At 40.1% G+C, this 22,772-nt stretch overlaps 1 protein-coding gene across 1 annotated transcript; it reads left to right on the forward strand.

The window, feature by feature from the left end:
* The first annotated feature begins 4,334 nt into the window (after positions 1-4,334).
* LOC127526632 (extracellular calcium-sensing receptor-like) lies at positions 4,335-12,920 on the forward strand. The gene is made up of 6 exons (XM_051922550.1): positions 4,335-4,534; positions 4,989-5,283; positions 5,746-6,561; positions 6,765-7,001; positions 7,332-7,455; positions 11,545-12,920. The coding sequence occupies exons 1-6, from the start codon at positions 4,335-4,337 to the stop codon at positions 12,456-12,458; spliced, it is 2,586 nt and encodes an 861-aa protein (XP_051778510.1). The 3' UTR covers positions 12,459-12,920.
* The last annotated feature ends 9,852 nt before the right edge of the window (positions 12,921-22,772 follow it).

Here is a 22,772-nt window from a genome sequence, read left to right on the forward strand (position 1 = left end):
AGTACATATGCAAAAAGCAAGTCATCAGAAAGGTTTTTGGGAGCCACAGGCTATAGTTAGCATTTTTGGCTTAAAAATATTGATGGGGTCACACACCTGGAAGACGGATGCTGGCAAAAAGGAAGAGTCATCCTAAGAAGCCATATTGTCTGTATGTGTGTGTGTGTGAATGTGAGAAAAAGAAAGGTGCTGAAGCACTTAAAGAGTAGCACTTACAGTATTACTGAAGACTCTAATCTGCCTAACTCACCTGTATAATGCTGTGCGTAGAATTCACACTAAAACATGGTGTATGGACAAAAGTGGAAATGTGCCTAATCAATATAAATATCACCTTCCGTTCAGTGTTTGGTTAAAAAACAATGGAAAAGTGAAAAAAGAAGAATTGCGAATGCAAGAAAAAACATACATTTGTTGGCTTATGCAGTGTTATAAGAAATAAAAGTGTGGTCGAGATACTTGAAAGTTCAAGTTCAGAAAGTCGCAAAAGAAAAAAGAAGGGATCAGATATCACAGTTGTTGTGAAAAGCCAAATCACAGTCCACCATCTGCTTATTCTGTTTCAGACAATATTACAAAAAATGACCACTATCGATGGTCAGGCAGTGATGATGTTACTGTGCCGAGTACATCTTCTGGCTGAACACACACCTCTGCCTCAAAAATCCCTTAGAGGCCATCTGGCTGTGTGGTGATGGACGCTGTTCTAGAGTCACAAAATGTAATAGTGAATGCTGTCAGAGATGTGGCCAATGAACTAAGGAATATAAGTGCTATACTATGTGATATTGACCACAAATTAAATGAATTGGATAAAAAATAAATGCTGCATCTGATTACAGTTCTGATTCTCAGTATCTGTTTTTACATTCTGCTAATTCAAACAAAGTTGTAATGCTGTCCGATCTGGTTGATCATTTGGTAGGTCAGGTTAATCACAGCACATCTGTTCAGGTACATGCTTGCACACTGCGACACACTTTCTGTGCACTATAGAGCAGCGCATTAATAGATTGGAAATGCTTTTTATTTACATAAGAAAATTCATTCTCTGAAGGTGCCTTTATAGTGCAGCGATGGCACCAAGCGCCACAACGGACCAATTCTCTGTTCTTTACTTTGAAGTGACTCGCTATCCTTAAAGAGACTGCTTGCCTTTTGCCGCACTAGTTCGAAAAAGCACCTGCGACTGTGTGGAGCTGCCATTTTTAAAGGTTTTCCACCTACAGTATATAACAACAACAGCGTAACATTTATTTTTATAGCAAGTTTTTCATGCAAATTATATATGATGTAATGTCATCTCATTCTTTTGGCGATTCATCCCTGGCTGATGTAACTGGTCCAGCATCAGTGCAATAGCAATGTGCATGCAGTTGACACTCTAAATACATATGGAAAACAGAATGTTGCTGCGAATTGTGCTTTTATGTTTGCCAGTTCAACCACAGTGTAAGGAAATCATATATCTGGATGACAAGCGTATAATACCATCCTATAGAGCTGGAAAGGTGCAACTCAGTGATGATTGTGAAATACCCAATCGTTCAGCAAGCTCAAGTTGAAAAGCTCCTGTGACTAAAAACCCTAGAGTGAACAGAACTTACAGAGGAGCAGGTAGAGCACAATTCCTCAAAGTCTACCTTTGTAAAGCGGGCATCATTTCAGCACACAGCTTCAAGAGGATAGCTGTTGCAAATCGAAATTGACTTAGAAGCCAGTTGTCATCATCTGTAACTACGCACTCTCTTCTAATTCTTCCATTTGCGATGTCTTCTAACAACATTAAAGCAGCCATGGTAGTTGGAATAGTTTGGCTATTCTGTGAACCATTATATTGTTACAGAATGATTACAATCAAGTGAATTAAATTTGTGAACGATATGCAATTAATTTCAGTGTATTTGATAAAACCAGCATCATAGATGTGAAGCTAGAAAAGTAGACTACAGAAACTGTAGCGCTGCTTTGACGCTGGGTGCCACCTGTTTTCAAAACCGAGCAGAAAATTGCGCACACAAGGGGGAACCCTGCCAAGTTTAGCCTGTATACAACTTGAAGTGAGTGTGGAAACTGGTATATGCACTGTTTATACATGAGGCCCCTGGCCTGGGTATGTCATTGCCCACAATATCGAGAAGGATCTTGGCTTATATCATTGCAAAGTTGTAAAAAAATAAGTGCAGATAGTGCTGTCTCTGACCCCAGCTCTGACTAGGTGGTGTGAATATGCAGGCAGGTGACACACCAGAAAAAAGATTGCTGAACCTGCATGGAAGAAGCTGTGGGAGAACAGATCAGTGGCAGTGGCATTGGAGGGAAGCTAAAGAACAAGATGGCCTCCAGTAAACCTCACATAATGAAGTGAGAAAGAGACACTGTACTTTACAATGAATTAGGTGATGTGTGTCATTGATGATAAAATTTCTGAGTAATGACATAAAAAAATCACATAAAATGAAAATCTATTAAAATACTGTCATACAGTATAACATGCAAAGCACAGTATTAAAGATATCTCAAGAAAAAATGTTCCACAAACATCAAGGTGAAACTGATAAGTTCAGGTTGCACATATGCACACACAAGCAAAAGAATGCCGAAAATACTGCTGGATCAGAAGGCCTTTCCAAGTCAAAGAAAACATTTTATGTTCTCCAAAAAGAAATATTTTTTCAGATAGTACGTTGCATTGAGCATATCATGGAAATTTGGAAAAAATTGAATATGGTGACTAACTTTAGTTTGCCATAAAAATTTCAATGATGTATTAATTTGTTGGGGTAAATTTACTATTTACTTATTGTCACAAAAAGAGTCCAGACAGTCAAAAAGGTTTGGGACAGCCACCTGTATATTATGATCCTGGCTGCAAAAGGTTGAAAATGATTAAGCAGTTTACACAACTGAGTCCAAAACAGAACTGAATATGTGGAGGTAAGATGGCGGTTTTAAGGGCTGGTGGAGGAAATGATGTCATCTATGCTGGAACCTGAAGTGACATCTTCAGGATCGGAAGTAACATCATCAGATGCGCTACAAACGGAAGTGATGTCATCAGAGGCGCTAGGCACCGGAGCCTGGTGGGTTTTCCCAGGAATGGTCTGCAAGAAGCTGAGAGAGACAGTCAGCACACTCCGCCACCTCTTGGTCTGATGTAGTAGTACAATTACTCAAGCCCTTTAGCTGCCTCCTAATCGCGTGTGTGTGACATTATGTTTTGCGCAACACTACCATATGCTGAAAGATGGAGGAGAGTGCCCCTCTTGCTTTTAACGCAAAGATGCTACGTGTTGTAGTACTTCAGATAAAATAGGCTGGCAAAACTGCCCAGGTTAAGTTAACCCTGTGGAATATAGCTCCTGAACTGGTCAATAAAATGTTTCTTTAATGGGCCTGTGCCATTTGTGTAGTGGAAAGGCCAGACAAGGTTCACACAGAGGTGGGGCTTTATCACATCAGGAATCTTCTGATTGGTTGGTCTTCTTGACTAGCAGCAGGAGGTGTAGCTCTCAAAACTTTTCAGGTGAACTCTTTACAATGGACCCAAGAACAAAGAGAGAGAGAGAAACCAAACCCATGCAGTGATAGTAATCATTTTTTTAATTTGAAGTCTCAATTAGTGTGACAGTAAGAAAGTAAAATAATAAAATAATATTTATATAAGCCACAAACCAAACACAAGCAGAGAGCTGCATGTCACTGAGCTGTTGCAATGAATCACGTATCTGCACAGTTTCATTCTATATATAATCCACCATGTTTCTAAGGTAAAAATCAATGAACAATTTACATTTAGTATTTTCTTTACTGATCAAGCTTATAGTTAAGCTTACAATGATATGTATGTTTGTACAATCTTTAGGATGGCGGTTGATAAGCTGAAAGGTTTTTTTTTATTTTTTTTATTTTGAAGTAAGTTATTTCATTATCGGACAGTGTTTGATATTTCATTTTCCGAAAATCCCATTCAGTTTAAATTCAGTCAAAACATTACATTTTCTGCTAGTAACCATATTGTCATGTGAATGATCAAATTCATAATGAAATCTCTCTTGAAAACAACAAATTGTTCCCAATTGCTGTTAACACATTTTTAAATAAAAAAAGTAAATAAAATAGCACCTGCTTCATTTCTGTGGCACAAACATTTATGTACTAAAGTTAACATCTCCATAGGCTTGATTTACTTTGGGAATTAATACCTCAGTGAAATCCTATTTTAATTTTACAATGGTTTAATAAATGCAAGAAATAATAAATAAATAAAATCTGCCATGCAAAACAAACTCTGTATATAAAAACAATCATGGGAAATGAAAGTTCATGAAAAAATGTTACTAGCATTTGTTGTCCTACTTGTGGTTTCATCAAAGGCACAAGAGCCTTTCTGTAAGAGGTGGAAAAAAACGGAGATACCTGTCTTTTCAAAAGATGGAGATATAATAATTGGAGGAATATTTTCTTTACATGATAGCCCTATAGATGTCAATCTTTCATTCACTGAAGTACCAGAAGACTCAAAATGCAAAATGTAAGTTACCTGGTGTATTCTTACCATTAGTTGAAATAAATATCATTAAATATTTTAGCTTTCCGTTGACAAAACAGGCTGTTTTTTTCATATGAAGTCTAAGTAAGATGTGTAAAGAAATATTCAACTAGAAGAAGTTAGAATGAACAATTAATTTTGCAGCTAAAATATCACTCATTTCATGTTGAGTTAAGTTGAACATCAAAAGACTAAATGCTTGATAAAATTTCAGCATTACTTCCAGATACAGAAGTTCAATTAGAATTGATACTTTATATTTTCATGACTAATATAATGCGTCAACAACCGTGGTATGTTATTTCTTGTGTGCCTACTTTTCAACGTGTTTTTTAATCTATTCATACTTTAATTAACCTTATATTTACTTTAACATTCTGTGTAAAATTATGATTTTCCATCTGTGTAAGTATTAATTTTTAACTTTTTTTTTCAGCTTGAACTACAATGAAATTCAGTGTGCACAAACCTTTATTTTTGCAGTTGGAGAAATTAACAACAGAACAGACATACTGCCAGGGATCAGCCTGGGCTATAAAATTTATGATACCTGCAGAGAAGTTCGAGTGGCTCTTAAAATGGCAATGGCTTTAGTGAGTGGTTCGGAAGAAGAACTGAGAGACAACAAGCCTTGTGCTAAGCCTTCTAGCGTTCTTGCTATTATTGGACAGCAAAATTCAAGCCCAGTTATGGGAGTCACAACAACTCTTGGAACATTTAACATGCCTGTGGTGAGAATGTTAAAATGACTGTTTAAATGTTAATAACATTAAATCTCTACATAACAATCAATTTCTACATAATAAAGTTTTTAAAATATTAGATTATTAGATTAGATTAGATTAAAATAGTAAATTATTATATCAGTTTAATAAATGACTCAGTTAACCTAAAATATGCAAAATATTCACAACTAAATTATTTGCCTATAAAATGAACCTAGTAATCTTTGTACTATGAAAGTGTCACTATTATTTTAAAATATTTTGTATATTTGTTTTGCAAAAAATGTGAAGATGCTAAGCATGTTTGAAAACACATTTCAAATATTTCTGAATAGCAAGAGCACATCCAGTAGTACAGCTACAGTACAAGTTGACATTTAAGCCATGGTAGCCACTAGAAGGTGTACTTCATTTGCTGAAGAAAAATAATTTCCATTGTTTGTTTCTTTTATTTATCTTTTTGTGCAGATCAGTCATGGTGCCAGCTGTGTCTGCCTCAGCAATAAAAATCACTATCCCACTTTCTTCAGGACCATACCAAGTGATTACTATCAAAGCAAAGCTCTGATGCAGCTTGTAAAACATTGTGGTTGGACATGGGTTGGTGCTCTGAGAAGTGATACAGATTATGGTAACTACGGCATGGCTGCATTTCTACAGATGGCCCAGCAAGAGGGAATTTGCATTGAGTATTCAGAGGCTGTTTACAGAACTTATCCAAAAGAGAAATTTCTTAAAGTTGTAGATACCATAAAGAGATCCACCTCAAAGGTGATTGTGACTTTCATTACTTTCAGTGATTTGGAATATCTTCTTATTGAACTTCTCAGATATAATGTTACGGGATATCAGTGGATTGGTACAGAGTCATGGATATCAAACAGAAATCCATTATATAATGAGCACTACAAACTTTTGAATGGAGCAATTGGTACATCACTTAAAAACTCATTTATACCTGGTTGGAAAGATTTTTTAGTAAATGTTCGTCCATCAGATATTCCTGGGAACACTGGCATGAATGAATTCTGGGAATTTTTCTTTAACTGCTCCCTTTCTAATCAAGATAATGTATTCAGACTTCCCAAATGCACAGGATCTGAGGATTTAAAAGACATAAATAACCCCTACACAGATTTGTCTAATAATGGCTTTTGTGGTAATGTCTATACAGCCACTTATGCTGTAGCATATGCACTGCATAACCTACTGGGATGCCAACATTTAGAAGCAACACTTGCTAATAAAGCATGTTCTAAGAATATGATGATTGAACCAAAGCAGGTAAACAGCCATTTGTATCTTTGAATTGTGTATTTCATAAGGCAGGACAGAGCTCCAGTCCATTGCAAGGCATATTCTTGCACATACTTAAACTCACATATTCATTAGTGGCCAATAATAGACTCTCCATTAAAAGCTATTGTATATATTTAACGTACTTCTTCAAAGTGAACTAAAATTAAGAATTGTCTCTTTTCTTATAGGTGTTATCTTATCTGAAAAATGTGACTTTCACAACACATGAAGGCGACAACTTTAACTTTGATGAAAATGGTGATCCTATATTAAAAGGCAAAACATATGACTTAGTAAACTGGCAGTTAAATAAAGAAGGCATGATAGAATTTGTCACAGTTGGTGCACATTATGCATTTTTGCCTGATGAACAGCAGTCTGTACTTGATTATGACCGCATTGTTTGGGCTGGGGAATCAAAACAGGTGAAAAACTTTTGGAATATCATTTAAATTACACCAATAATAACAAATCTATCAACTTTATGTTGTAGATTTCAGACTTAGAAGATGGTGTTAACTAAAGTTAAACTGTAAATAACAGTTTTGTTAAAAGTACAGAGTATTCTTCATTGTACCTCATAACAGCTGGCTATATAAATAGAAAAAAAATGTGTTGATCAATAGAAGTATATTCTCAGATTTGCATCATCAAGTGATCTGCTAAATAATTCTTTCTGCTTTTTTTTCTTCAATAATAAAAAAAATATAAACATGCTGAACAGATTTCCAACAACATTATCCATTGTATTTAAGGTCCCCAAGTCAGTGTGCAGTGAAAGCTGTCAACCAGGCACTCGAAAAGCAGTTCGTAAAGGCCAGCCTGCTTGTTGCTTTGACTGCATATCATGTGCAGAAGGAGAAATTAGCAACACAACAGGTGAGTTTAAATAAACAAACAAACAAACTAACTAATTAATTAATTAATTAATTGCAAAACAACAAACCCAATATATACTTATACAACATATTGCTTATTCTTACATACTTATTCTCTCATACTAAGCTCAAAGGCATGTGTGTTAAACTGATTGTTGACTCTGACTGTTACATGTGCGGATGGCTTTTTATGGACAGGCATGCTATTCAGTGTTCGTTCCAGGTTTGAGCTTGGAATGTGACTATATAATCAGATAAGTGGGTTTGGTTAAATACAAGGATTTAATTCAAATTTTTAAATGTAAATTTTATTAAATTATTAAATTTAAGAGTTACCCGCTTCAGGCATAGGGCAGGCTGGATCAGGTACAAACCATTGTTGCTGTAGAGAGTAGCTGCAACAGCAAGGTGCCAAAAGCATACAAGAAGCAGGCAGAAATTATGAATCTATGACCACATTTGATTTAATTTTGATTTGCCCAGAGGTATATAACTGCTTCCATCTGTACCTAGATCAGCATGTCAATTAGTGAAATAATGGTACATACCAATGTCTTTGCTTAATATTAGTGTATACACATTTTTTTGATTAATACTAGAATTCCTGAAGACAATGAAAAAAGTTGTAACCTTAAAGTCACACCTTAAATTCCTTTGCACCCCTTCATCAGTGTCTTTGTTTTGCAAATGTATCAATCAGCACAAGCAGTAAGCAGCCTGCTGTTCCATCCACCACCGACACAACTGAAATTCTCCCAGCTCAAGTCTGTTTATCCTGGTGTGAGGTGCCTTGAATTGTATATCGTTATTTGGAATACATACATTTCATGCGTGTTCTGTGTCTACAATGATCTGGATAAATGTAGGACGACAGGAAAGGCAAGGCAAGAAATGTTGAACACATAACTAAAGCAGAATTTTTTTTCATGTTATACTGTAATTATGATAAAATTCTGACATGAAGTGTATAATGTGTGAAGACTGAAGTCCAAATATCAAATAAACATTTTTACAATAGGTATAACAAAAAAATGCGCCTTTATTCAAGAATATAATTGAAGAAAAAGAATTTATTCAATTTACATGTTGCTGTCAATATGTAAAAACTAAAACCTGAATATCAATTGCATGGCTGGTGTTGAGGTAAGAATGGCTGCTTCTAAATCAAGAGGTTGTGGGTTTGAACCTGGGTCTTCTCTGCATTTACCACTATGACTAGTGAGCTGCTGTTATTATTACTAAAATTATATAATAAAAATATACATTTTCTTTGAGTCTGTAACAGTTGGTGTAAAGTTTTACTATTTGTAAAAGATATCGCTGAAGGGATATAGCAGACACACAAACACTGATGAATCATGTCTTCTTGATATCTTGTACTGGTACTGTTGTTGGTACTTGAATTTTGTTTTTATTCAGTTTTATTCTTGAATAAAAGCACACTTGTTTCGTCATACCTTTGTGAACGTGTTTATTTTATATTCCAGTAACCATTTGAGTGATATCAAATCTGTCTCTACCTTTCTCATGCATGCACACACACATCCATGAATGAAAATGGAATTATTTGAAAACACTTATGTCATTTGAACATGATTTATGATTTGAACATTGTTTTTGTTTCAGTATTGCAAAATCTCTGCGTTATGGAGCATGGTACTGAGAATGCAGAAAGACTACTTCTTTTTGAGCGCATACACCATCAGCATGACACTGCCAGATCTAAACAATAGCATGGAAAATTCCACATGTACTAAAGTGACTTTAGTTGCAGGTGGAAGTTCCCGTCCCACTTTATGGTGCCAAGCAGAGTTGTGTTGCAGTGTAGCTGTTTATTAGCCAGCGAATGCGACATGAAGAAGTTGTCTGTTGTTACGGTTCTGCCTTTGTCCAGAAACAGCTTTATTACCACAGTCTCGGAAAGTCTTTTTCACATGGGATCCTTTCCTAAATTAGGAGTAGCATTGCACATGCACATGCAAATTTGTTGTTTTTCTCACGTTCTGCATGGGTGTCTTTGTTGTCAAAGCGCAAATGCCTTTGTCCAGAAACAGCTTTATCACCACAGTCTCGGAAAGTCTTTTTCCCATGGGATCCTTTCCTAAATTAGGAGTAGCATTGCACATGCACATGCAAATCTGTTGTTTTTCTCACGTTCTGCATGGGTGTCTTTGTTGTCAAATGCTGCATGACAGTCTGATAGCGGTCACTGTATCTTTGATTGCCAGTACAACAAATAGTTCTGACCAGGCATCAACCACAGCACCAACTGTGGTCATTGCAGCTCTTGTGAAAAGAGTGGAGATAAACGCCATCAACTCAGAGAGGGAGAAACAAGTTACCATGTGAACGTGACTGACAGAATAAAACTGAATAAAAAAAGTAACTTTTACAAGTAGCCAAAATTTACAATGTGTGTTACAGACTCAAATCAAATGTATGTTTTTATTATATAATAGTAATAATAAGGGCGGCACAGTGGCGCAGTGGTAGCGCTGCTGCCTCGCAGTTAGGAGACCCGGGTTCGCTTCCTGGGTCCTCCCTGCGTGGAGTTTGCATGTTCTCCCCGTGTCTGCGTGGGTTTCCTCCGGGCGCTCTGGTTTCCTCCCACAGTCCAAAGACATGCAGGTTAGGTGGATTGGCGATTCTAAATTGGCCCTAGTGTGTGCTTGGTGTGTGGGTGTGTTTGTGTGTGTCCTGCGGTGGGTTGGCACCCTGCCCAGGATTGGTTCCTGCCTTGTGCCCTGTGTTGGCTGGGATTGGCTCCAGCAGACCCCTGTGACCCTGTGTTCGGATTCATCGGGTTGGAAAATGGATGGATGGATGGATGGAATAGTAATAATAATAACAGCTCACTACTCTAAACGGAAAATGTGGGGGAAACCTGTGATCGAACCTCCAGCTGTTTTTACTTCTAACCCTCCCAGTTGATAAATGGACTTTGGTTTTCACATATTGACATCAACATGTAAATCGAATCATTTCTTTATCTTTGATTATATTCTTGAATAAAAGCGCACTTGTTTTGTTATACCTTTTGTGAAAGTATTTGATATTTGAACTTCAGTCTTCGTACATTATACATTTCATGTCAACATTTTATCAATTATTACTATAACATGAAAAAAGTTCCTGTTTTAGTTATGTGTTCAACATTTCTTGCTTTGCATTTCCTGTCATCCTACATTTATCCAGATTATTGTAAAAATGGAACACACATGAAATGTATGTATTCCAAATAACGTTATATTATTTACCCTATACAACTCAAGGCACTTCACACCCATATAAACAGACTTGAGCTCAGAGAATTTTGCGTCTCACTTCAACTGTGTCGGTGGGGGATGGGATAGCAGGCTGCCTGCTGCCACTGCTGATTGACACATTTGCAAAACAAAGACACTGATGAAGAGGTGTGAAAGAATTTAAGTGGCCCCAGCATTACGACCTCTTTGGTAGGCTTCAGGGATTATGGTGTTAAATAATAGGACTGTTGCTTAATATGAAAAGGTACAGGTACCACTGTCTGTTGATTAGAGACCAATGTCCCCAGAACATGTTATTTTGCAAATGAAGTAAATACATATATTTTTTAAAGGAAGCAGTTATCACAGTGCTACATGTCAATGAGATACTGATTAAAGCAGTTTGATCTTCAAATCAGCTAACTCCTTTCCGAGACTGGCAAATATCTATATCCTATAGAAAGCTACCACCAATGACCGGTAACAGCATTATTGTGGAAATTTGCATCTTCACTCATCATCTCAGTCTCAAACAAAGAGTTCCCATTGCCCCTCCATCTGTTGTCTTTTATGCTTTCTGTTTGCATGTTTTTTTTTCCTTTTCTTTTTAAAGACTCATTCCAAGACCATTACACAATGTTGAAATGTTTGCAGGTATAATGTTGTCTTTTTCGCATAGTGAAATGACTCAGAAATGGATATGATCTGCCACTTGTTATCTTCTTCATTTTTTCCTTTTTCTCTACTTCAAACCAATTAAATTCATTAAACTTAAAAGTATTCTTTAAATTCTTTGCATTTATTTAAAATGGACACTAAATTCAGTATTCACCTTTTTGTTTTAGATTCTACTGATTGTTTGAAATGCCCATTGGAGTACATGGCAAATAAACAAAAAATCCTATGTATTTTAAAGGATATTGAATTCTTGTCATTTGAAGAAAATATGGGGATATTGCTTGTTACTTTAGCGTTGCTGGGAGCTTTTCTTACAATTGCTATAGCATTTGTCTTTTACCTTAGGAGAGACACACCTATTGTTAAAGCAAATAACTCAGAATTAAGTTTCCTTCTCCTATTTTCATTAATGCTTTGCTTCCTGTGTTCTCTTACTTTCATTGGTCAGCCCACTGACTGGTCTTGTATGCTGCGCCACACAGCATTTGGCATCACATTTGTTTTGTGCATATCATGTGTTCTTGGAAAAACTATTGTGGTATTAATGGCCTTTAGGGCCACACTACCAGGTAATAACGTCATGAAGTGGTTTGGAGGAACGCAACAGCGATTAAGTGTTTGCATTCTGACGCTTATTCAGGTAGTAATATGTCTGCTTTGGATATTGATATCTCCTCCATTTCCCAACAAAAATTTCGAGCACTACTCAGAAATAATCATATTAGAATGTGACCTTGGATCTAAAACTGCATTTTATACAGTTCTAGGGTACATAGGCCTGCTTGCTGCATTATGCTTTGTTCTTGCATTTCTGGCTCGAAAACTGCCAGACAATTTCAATGAAGCAAAATTCATCACATTCAGCATCCTGATATTCTGTGCTGTGTGGATCACTTTTATACCGGCTTACATTAGCTCTCCTGGGAAATATACAGTGGCAGTAGAGATATTTGCAATTTTAGCTTCTAGTTTTGGTTTGGTTTTTTGCATTTTTATCCCTAAGTGCTTTGTTATTTTATTTAAACCAGAAAAAAATACAAAGAAACATTTAATGGGTAAAGCAGCATCAAAATCACTTTAATAAACAACATTAAGTTAGAAGTTAAACTTATAAAAATTCTCTTTAAGGTAATTGTACTGGTTGTAGGCAGCAGTGAACATCAATAACATTTAGTGCATCACTGTATTCTGTGTATTTAATAACATTTCACAGTTCAGTATATAAAAAACTTGCAATTAAATATCTTATTATTATTATTACTGTTATATTGATTGCTTTTCCAATTTATTATTCACTGCTTACCTTTTGCTCATTCTTTTGCTATGTAAATCTGTGAGAAAGCATATTGTATGGTCTTGCTAAAAGAGAAATTGAGACAGTTCTTTGTTTTGGAAAAAAAAATCAAGAAAAGTAAAAGAGAAGCTTCTAGTTAGACACTGATTGGTTTATTGTACTGAAACAATATTACCTGAAAAGTGCAAAAAGTGTTATTACATCCTGGCATTTGGAACACCACAACTTCAGGATCCCAGCCACACTGGAACACCAGGAGCTGTTGACTTGCTCAACTTTGGACTTTGAAATTGCAGCTCTCAATGTCCAGTACACCTCAAACTTCTGCATACTCTGACAGAATCAAGGGAAGACAACAGCTTCGACCCAGCGAGTACCTCATATTCATCTCTGTCAACTTTTATTGTGGGTCTCCCAATCACAGCTTGACTGTGGATTTGTGTGCTGAAAGATTCAAGTCAAGTATCAAATTATTATTTCTTCTAAGATTGATTTCTCTTTTTTGTTGTGGTTCTTGTATTGCTGTTATGGCTTTGAGGCAGAAATGGAAGCAGAATGGCCCTTCCAAATGTGGTCCATCTGAGTAGCCAATGGTCCCTGCTGGACACACTGGTAATATATTATTTTTAATGTTAATTTTTCTATGTACAGTACTTTTAATATATGGATACATCTGAATAACAACATTATTCTCTATAGGATTGGTTTAATTAAACAAATGCAAAGGAAGGCATCCTTATATCAAAGACGTCATATTTTATGTATCTTTGGAATTTTAAAGGTTCTTGAACATACTGCCAGAAATACTTAACATGCAAGTAATCATTTTCCACAGCTTGACTATGGATTTGTATACTGAAAAATTCTTTAATTCAAGTCAGTATAAAATTATTACTTGTTCTGTGATTGATTTGTGTTTCTGTTGTAGTTCTAGTATTGCTGTCTGCAGTGCAATTCCAAGCATTAACTCTGGTCCACCTGAGGAACAAATGGTCCCTATTGGGAACATTTGTAATATAATATTATTGTTAATGTTAATTTTTCTATATACAGTACTTTTAATATATGGATAACTCTAAATAGCAACATTATCATCTATAACATTTTATGTATCTTTGGATATTTTAAAGGTTCTTGAACACACTGCCAGAAATACTTAACATGCAAGTAATCAGTTTCTACCAATGGACATAAGCTTTTTGAAATGTCAATCCTTTAATCCATTACAGTACATAACTTCATATCTACTCAAACATGTCCTTTTCACCCGTTAGCTTAACAGAATACACAGTATTTTAAAAAATTGTAACAAGATTAAATTAGCTTTCCATACTAGAAAAAGTTTGAAACAGTCTGTAATGGGAGACTGTGCTGCATTGTGTTAATGAAGCTGGTTTGTTTAAGTTTGTGTCTCTAGTTTAGTATGTATATTTGTAATGTTAATGCTTCTTGAACTTGCTGCCAGAAGTGCTCAACATGCAAGTAATCATTTTCCTACCGATGGATATAAGCTTTTTGAAGTGTCAATTCTTTAATCCATTTCAGTACATATTGCATCTGTACTCAAAAATGTCCTTTTCACCAATTAACTTAACAGAATGCACAGTATTTTATCAAATTGTAACAAGATTAAACTGGCTTTCAGTACCAGAAAAAGTCTGAAACAGTCCACAGTGGGAGACTGTGCTGCATTGTGTAATGAAGCTGCTTTGTTCAGTTTATGTTGAGCCATTGGAGCAAAGTCAAGTTGCAGGCAGACATATCCTCCAATCCCAGATGCAACTCCTTCCTGTTCTCCCCGAAATTTGGTTTCCAAGGAGGCCACAGAATAGTCACACTTTTTATACACCAACCTGAAATAATACAGCTGCAGGTCCAAGAACTACCTGATTACTTGTGCACTAAAGTGCATGAGAAGGATCAAATACTGTATGTTAGTAAAAAAACTGAAGTCACATCTCAACTGATAACAATGAGAATGAGAGATGGATTATTTTTCATTTAACATCAAAATGAGAAAACAGATGCACAAACAGAGACACAGTTCCTACAGTATAAGATGAATTGTAAACAGATTTGAGGGTGAATGGTTTAGAGTTGCAGATCGCTTCTCCCACAGACTGAAGGACAGATTAAAAAGGGGATGCAAAAATGGGCAATTCTCTGTGGTTCTTGTTTTGATAGGAAATAGATGATAAATTAAAGGTTTTGTCAAGTCAAGTCAAGTTGGGGAGCATGCACTGGTACAGTGCATTGCTGCACTCACTACACGTTGAAACAGCTCAGGATCCCGGTTGGCAACCCCCCAGGCAGACACGCGACGTGGTCCAGTCCTACCCTCCAGAAATGACCCTCTATTGGCTGCAGCCGGGTGTCACGTGGGCGGCCCCTTGGCCTGGTCCAGCCACTTGGGTCCCCAACAATGAGGATCTTATGAGCCGGATCACCCTCGGGGGAAACGCGGCACACGACCGTAGTGCCGTAATTGATGCTCCCTCACAATGCAGGTAATGTGCCTCATTCTGGACTACATGAGCAACCGCTCATTCGACACAAAGTCAAACCAACGGTACCCAAGGATTTTCTGGAGAGACACAGTACCAAAGGGGTACAGTCTTCGTCTCAGGTCACTGGATAGCGTCCATGTCTCAAAGCCATATAGTAAGACAGGAAGCACCAGAACTCTAAAGACTTGGACCTTCGTCCCTTTGCATAAATATTGGGAGCGCCACACACCCCTTTCCTGCAACCTCATGACCCCCCATGCTCTTCCAATTCGTCTACTGACTTCACAGGAAGAGTCACCAGAGACATGAATGTCACTGCCAATGTAAGTAAACCTCTCAACAAGATCAACACTCTCTCCGCAAACAGACACACTGCTGATGGCTATGCCCAAGAGGTCATTAAAGGCCTGGATCTTGGTTTTTATACAGGACACTCGCAAGCCCAGACACTCAGACTCCTCACTCAGTCTCTTGAGTGCTCCGATCAGAGCCTCCATTGACTCCGCGAAGATCACAGCATCATCAGCAAAGTCAAGATCCGTGAATCTTTCTTCACCAACAGTTGCCCCACAGCCTCTGGACCCCATGACCTTGCCCAACACCCATACACCCATACAAGCATTGAACAGAGTAGGAGCAAGAACACACCCTGATGAACCCCAGAATCAATTGGTAAAAATGCATAGGTCCCGCCTCCACTCTGCACAGCACTCACAGTACCAGTGTACAGGCCAGCCATGATATCCAGCAACCTCGAGGGGATCCCGCGAACCCTGAGGATGTCCCACAGGGCAGCTCAATCAACTTAGTCGAACAATTTGCGAAAATCGACAAAGGCTGCAAAGAAACTCTGCCGATATTCGCATTTGCGCTCTATGAGAACCCTCAGTGCCAGGATGCGGTCGATGGTAGACTTCTTAGGCATAAAACCAGACTCTTCCGGTCGCTGGTCCTATTGAGGACGATCCTAGCCAGAACCTTACCCAGCACTGAGAGCAGTGTTATCCCCCTGTAGTTGCTGCAATCCAGGCAATCACCCTTCCCTTTCCAGATAGGGACGACAAGTCCCATTTTCCAGTCAGTTGGGATGATGCCAGTCTCCCAAATGGAAGCAAAGATTGCTTGCAATGCTAGGAGGACAGCCTTACCACCAGCCTGGAGAAGTTCACCCCGGATACCACAGATCCCTGCTGCCTTTCCCCCCTCAGCTGGTTCACCACCTGTGCAATCTCAGAGAGATTGGGTGGTTCACATCTAATTGGAGGATCAGCCTCAAGAACTGTGGGACCCAGAGATATCCAACGTCCTAGCTGGAGGATCAGCTTTGAACAACTGCTCAAAGTAGCCAGCCCAGCAGGTCACAACTGCAGTGTCATCCGTAAGGACCGTTCTATCAGCTGCCCTGACTGCAACTCTCCGAGGAACAGATTCAGATGTGCGTAATGCTTTGATTCCCCCCGTAAGCAGGACAATGGGTTGCTAGACCACAGATGGCGTGTCACTTGCTCACAGATTCCTCTAACAAACGCCTCTTTATCTGCCCTCAGAGTTCTCGCAGCCGTCCTTCTCAGTTCCTGGTTCAGACCAGAGTTGCCATTGAGCTATCCAGGGTGCCCTGCAAGATGAAACATCTCCTTCTGGGAACACCGGTAACACCAACACAACCTTCAGCAACCTTCAGGGTCTTGTCATGGAAGGTCTCCCACATCACATTAGGATTGGCAGTCGTACCCAAATCTGAAAGTTCCTCACACAAACTGCGTGCAAACTCATTAGAAACAGCCTGGTCTTGGAGTCTGGCCAAGTCCAGGCTCATTTTCCTAGCAGATGATAACCTACTGGACCTAAGCTGGATCCTAAGACTAGCAACAACAAGTCTATGGTCAGAATTCACAAACTGGGTACTTCTGTAGACCCTGCAGTTTTTCAAGAGCCTCCAGCGTCTGTCCATGAGGATGTGATCGATCTCCTTCACCACACCACCAGTATTGGAGTACCAAGTCCAACGATGCAGTTCAGGGCGCTGGAACCAGGATCCAGCGATTCGCAGCCCCTGACCTTTTGCAAAGTCAAGGAACATGGAGCCACTTTCATCACGGTCACCAGACCCATGGGGAAAGAGGCAGTCCTCATAGCCAGCCCTGTCAGTGCCAGTGGCTGCATTGAAGTCACCCATGACCAGAGGAGTGTCACCCCGTGGGCACCCATCAACCACCGAGCGAAGCTGAGAATCCCTTGCCGAGACATCACTCATTGCGGTCGGAGCATACACTGAGACAACAGACAAGGCACCCAGGAAATGCCGTAATCTGAGTCCCATAATACGCTCGTTGAAAGGAGTGACAGTATTAAAAGCCATCAGACCGACCAGACCAATAAAAGGTGTATCCACCTACAGAGGTCTGGCCAGTCCCTGGTCTGCGCATCTCAGAGAGTGCCGCCACTGAAATGCGGCGTTTACGCAGCTCCTCCAATAGCAGAGGAAGATGATCATCTTGCCGGAGAGACAAGACATTCCATGCGCCCACCTGTATGGGCCGCCTCAAATTGGGACCTGAGTGCTGCCGTGCAGTAGGCAACGCCTCAGCACCACACCAGTTCCGATCCCCAACAGACCTGACCCTATTGGCTCTCCAATGGTTTCGACTCTTCCGGGGATGGGGTTCCCGAGGGCTTTCCCCCATCCCCTTCATGATGCGAGCAGCCTTCCTATGGGCGGCTGCAGCACAGCTACTCCTGCAGAGAGCAAAGAGGAGTCCTTTCTGTAGTCTCTGTAGTCTCTAGAGCTTTGTGAAGTTTTTTTTACAGTGGCCGGAGTGCTAATCCTGCCACCAACCCCCATGATTTCCCTGCAAGTTAGAGGACTGCTTGCAGGGCCGGATGCAGTTTAACATCATACCCAGGACAGAATCATAAATAAAATAATAAACAAAACTTAATAAATATCACATTTTATGTATCATAGCATATATTATCATATTATCCTAAGAAAAATATTCAGTACTCACTGAGAATAGCTATAGTCTAACTAAGTACAGTACATAAAGTAAAATAATGTTGCACAAAAGAAGACGAAAGGTGATGCACATCCATCCATCCATCCTCTTCCGCTTATCCGAGGTCGGGTCGCGGGGGCAGCAGCTTGAGCAGAGATGCCCAGACTTCTCTCTCCCCGGCCACTTCTTCTAGCTCTTCTGGGGGAATTCTGAGGTGTTCCCAGGCCAGCCAAGAGACATAGTCCCTTCAGCGTGTCCTGGGTCTTCCCCGGGGCCTCCTCCCGGTTGGACGTGCCTGAAACACCTCACCAGGGAGGCGTCCAGGAGGCATCCTAATCAGATGCCCGAGCCACCTCATCTGACTCCTCTCGATGTGGAGGAGCAGCGGCTCTACTCTGAGCCTCTCCCGGATGATTGAGCTTCTCACCCTATCTTTAAGGGAGAGCTCAGACACCCTGTGGAGAAAGCTCATTTCAGCCGCTTGTATTCGCAATCTCGTTTTTTCGGTCACTACCCATAGCTCATGACCATAGGTGAGGGTAGGAGCATAGATCGACTGGTAAATTGAGAGCTTTGCCTTATGGCTCAGCTCCTTTTTCACCACAACAGACCAATGCAGAGCCCGCATCACTGCGGACGCCGCACCGATCCGCCTGTCGATCTCACGCTCCATTCTTCCCTCACTCGTGAACAAGACCCCGAGATACTTGAACTCCTCCACTTGAGGCAGGATCTCGCTACCAACCCTGAGAGGGCACTCCACCCTTTTCCGGCTGAGGACCATGGTCTCGGATTTGGAGGTGCTGATTCCCATCCCAGCCGCTTCAAACTCAGCTGCGAACCGATCCAGAGAGAGCTGAAGATCACGGCCTGATGAAGCAAACAGGACAACATCATCTGCAAAAAGCAGTGACCCAATCCTGAGTCCACCAAGCCGGACCCCCTCAACACCCTGGCTGCGCCTAGAAATCGGTGACAAAGGGCAGCCCTGGCGGAGTCCAACTCTCACTGGAAACGGGTTCGACTTACTGCCGGCAATGCGGACCAAGCTCTGACACCGATCGTACAGGGACCGAACAGCTCTTATCAGGGGGTCCGGTACCCCATACTCTCGAAGCACCCCCCACAGGATTCCCCGAGGGACACGGTCGAACGCCTTTTCCAAGTCCACAAAACACATGTAGACTGGTTGGCCGAACTCCCATGCACCCTCCAGGACCCTGCTAAGGGTGTAGAGCTGGTCCACTGTTCCACGACCAGGACGAAAACCACACTGTTCCTCCTGAATCCGAGGTTCGACTATCCGACGGACCCTCCTCTCTAGAACCCCCGAATAGACTTTTCCAGGGAGGCTGAGGAGTGTGATCCCTCTGTAGTTGGAACACACCCTCCGGTCCCCCTTCTTAAAGAGGGGGACCACCACCCCAGTCTGCCAATCCAGAGGCACTATCCCTGATGTCCATGCGATGTTGCAGAGACGTGTCAACCAAGACAGCCCTACAACATCCAGAGCCTTGAGGAACTCCGGGCGTATCTCATCCACCCCCCGGGGCCCTGCCACCAAGGAGTTTTTTGACCACCTCGGTGACCTCCGTCCCAGAGATGGGGGGAGCCCACCTCCGAGTCCCCAGGCTCTGCTTCCTCATTGGAAGGCATGTTAGTGGGATTGAGGAGGTCTTCGAAGTACTCCCCCCACCGACCCACAACGTCCTGAGTTGGCCTGCCGGTACCTATCAGCTGCCTCCAGAGTCCCACAGGACAAAAGGGACCGGTAGGACTCCTTCTTCAGCTTGACGGCATCCTTCACCGCTGGTGTCCACCAACGGGTTCGGGGATTGCCGCCACGACAGGCACCGACTACCTTACGGCCACAGCTCCGGTCAGCCGCCTCAACAATAGAGGCACGGAATATGGCCCATTCGGACTCAATGTCCCCCATCTCCCTCGGGACATAGTCGAAGTTCTGCCAGGGGGCTCTGCCAGGTGATGCACAGTGGCTAGTAATTTTAGAATAGCAATTGACTTAGATGAGGCTTTACCTGACTATTGCCGTGTTCTGTTTGAACAGGGAAGTCAGAATTTCTGAGTTCCTAGTCAGAATTTTCAACTGGAATGTTCCCACAAGTTGGATTTCCGACTCAGAAACTCTGGACTGGTCTGTCAATTCCAAACTTGTCTGACTTCATATTATGACATCAATAAAATATGGCAGACTACACCGCAAACTTTAGTGAAAGCTGTAGTATTATACTGTTTATTAGCAATTCTATTTGTGTCTCATTAAATCAGTCATTCACACAGTACTGTTCAACTTCTATTTGTGGACATGTTTTCTCAGTGTTATCCCATTGTTATGAACTGATATTTATTTCAAGAAAAAGGCACCACAAAGTTTTCCCTGGAGGCATCCATATTGCTTTTCCGAATGTTTTACTGGAACGTGGTCAACTTGGGTGTGACATTATTCCCAGCTACGATATCTGACGTCTGAGGTAAATGGGGCATAGCATTAGCCCCAGTCCCTGACTGTTACATACCATTTCCTCCCCTTATTCTCAACAATCCATACTCCAAAAAGTGTTGCAGAGCTCCTGATATTTAAAAAAGCTATATACAATTAAACATACATAAATAAAAAAGAACAAAAATCACCAGCCCTAACCACCAATGAATCACTCTCACTTGAACAAAGAGAAATACATAAAGCACAGAAGCTTGAACGAAATTGAAAGCCATAACGTAAAAGGAATACCTTGAGAACAAACAGGCGAGTCAGCCCTAAAAAGCTTCCCAGTTTTACCTTTGCAGGAATAACACTTAAGAAACCAAGAAAATCATACAGTGCCATTTGAAATGAAATCAGCCACTGCAGCCAAAGCTTCTGTGAGAAATTATCCCCCTGCCTTTGGTACATTCTACCTGTGTGAGGTAAGTTTTTTTTTTGTGGTTGCCTTATTCAAGACAAAATAATGGTCAAAGCTCGATATTAAAAATGAATTTAGAGTAATAATCTTAAAACAACAAGTCCAGTTTTCAGAAAATCTACAGCACATATTAGGCTTAGTCCAGTTATTGAAACTTTTACAGGACTAGAGGTGTAACTCTACAAAAAATGCTCAGATTCCGTTTTTGATTATTTTCTGTGTTTGTAAACCTGTAGTTCCTGCACTGTAGGTTAACTTTGTAAAAAAAAGAACATAATAAAAATTGTTGTCAAAAGCAATGAATGCTGTTACCCAGTAAAATTGTTCTCATTATTGATTAAAAAGTATTTCCAAATAAAACTTCTAAAAGGCATGTTCTTATACTACTTTTATAATACCTTTAGGCCTACTGTGAAAGAGATTTGCTACTCTCATTTGTATCCTTTTTCAGTGAAATGCTGCATACTGAAGTTTCAGCTAGGTAGTAATTTGCAGTAATTTATTCCATCTACAAGGTTAGAGAAAAGAGTGTGTGCATGTGTGAGTGAGAGAAAAACAGACAGAGTTAATCTGCTTAACTCACCTGCCCTGAGAATAGGGTGCCAACGGTATCGGGAAGGATCTTGGGTTATATCAACTCTGAGGTGTGGACAATGAGTGCAGATGGTGCTGTCTCTGACCCCAGTTAAGTGGTGTGATGCAGAGTCAGTGTTGTGAGTGTGCACATGGGTGACACAGCAGAAAAAATATCACTGAAGCTGCATGGAAGGAGCCATGGGAGATCGGATTGGTGGCAGAGGCTTAGGAAGGAGATGGCCTCTAGTAAACCTTTTTTGATGAAGTGATTTAAGAGACACTGCGTTTCACAATGTATTAGGTGTCCTGCGTCACTGATGATAAAATTTCACCTGAATAATGCCATGAAAAATTACACAAAATTAAGTTATACAGTATTAAAATATTGACATACAGTACAATCTGCAAAGGAGAGCATTGAAAAATATCTCAACAACAAACACTCAACACTGAACGCAGAAATTCAAATGAATACTCAAGTTTGTTCAACCGGCAGAGGACTGTAGATACAGTAAGTAAGTCATTCATGCCCCCTTTAAATTTCATCACAAAAAAAAGAAAACAGTAAGTTATTTAAAAGAGCTGTAGCCTTCAAGCCCCAAAACTGAACTGAAATGTTCAGGCTGCATATGTGCACACACAAGTAGAGGTATGCCAAGAATACTACAAAGTCCTTGGGCCTTTCCAAGCAACCCAGAAATAGGCACAGAAAACATTTTATGTTCACCAAAAATAAATGTTTTTGTAGATCATAAATTGCAGGAATTGAAATGAAATTGAATACAATGACTAAGTTGAGCTTGCCATAAATGTTCTAACAATGTACAGTATTAAATTATTGAGATCATTTAACTGTTTACTTAATTTTGGCGTAACACTGCCATCTGCTGAGATATAGGTGCACTGCTCCACTTGCTCTTAATGCCAGATATACTATGTGTTGTAATACTTCAGATAAAATAATCTGGCAAAACATCCCAAGTTAAGTTAACCCTGTGGTGTCTGGCTCCTGTACTGGTCAATAAAAATGTTTCTTAATGGTCATATGCCATTTATGTAGTGGAAAGGCCAGAAGAGGTTGACACAGACCTACTGCCA

This window comes from Erpetoichthys calabaricus, chromosome 2 (assembly GCF_900747795.2).
Source record: "Erpetoichthys calabaricus chromosome 2, fErpCal1.3, whole genome shotgun sequence".
In the NCBI taxonomy this organism is placed as follows: Eukaryota; Metazoa; Chordata; class Cladistia; order Polypteriformes; family Polypteridae; genus Erpetoichthys; species Erpetoichthys calabaricus.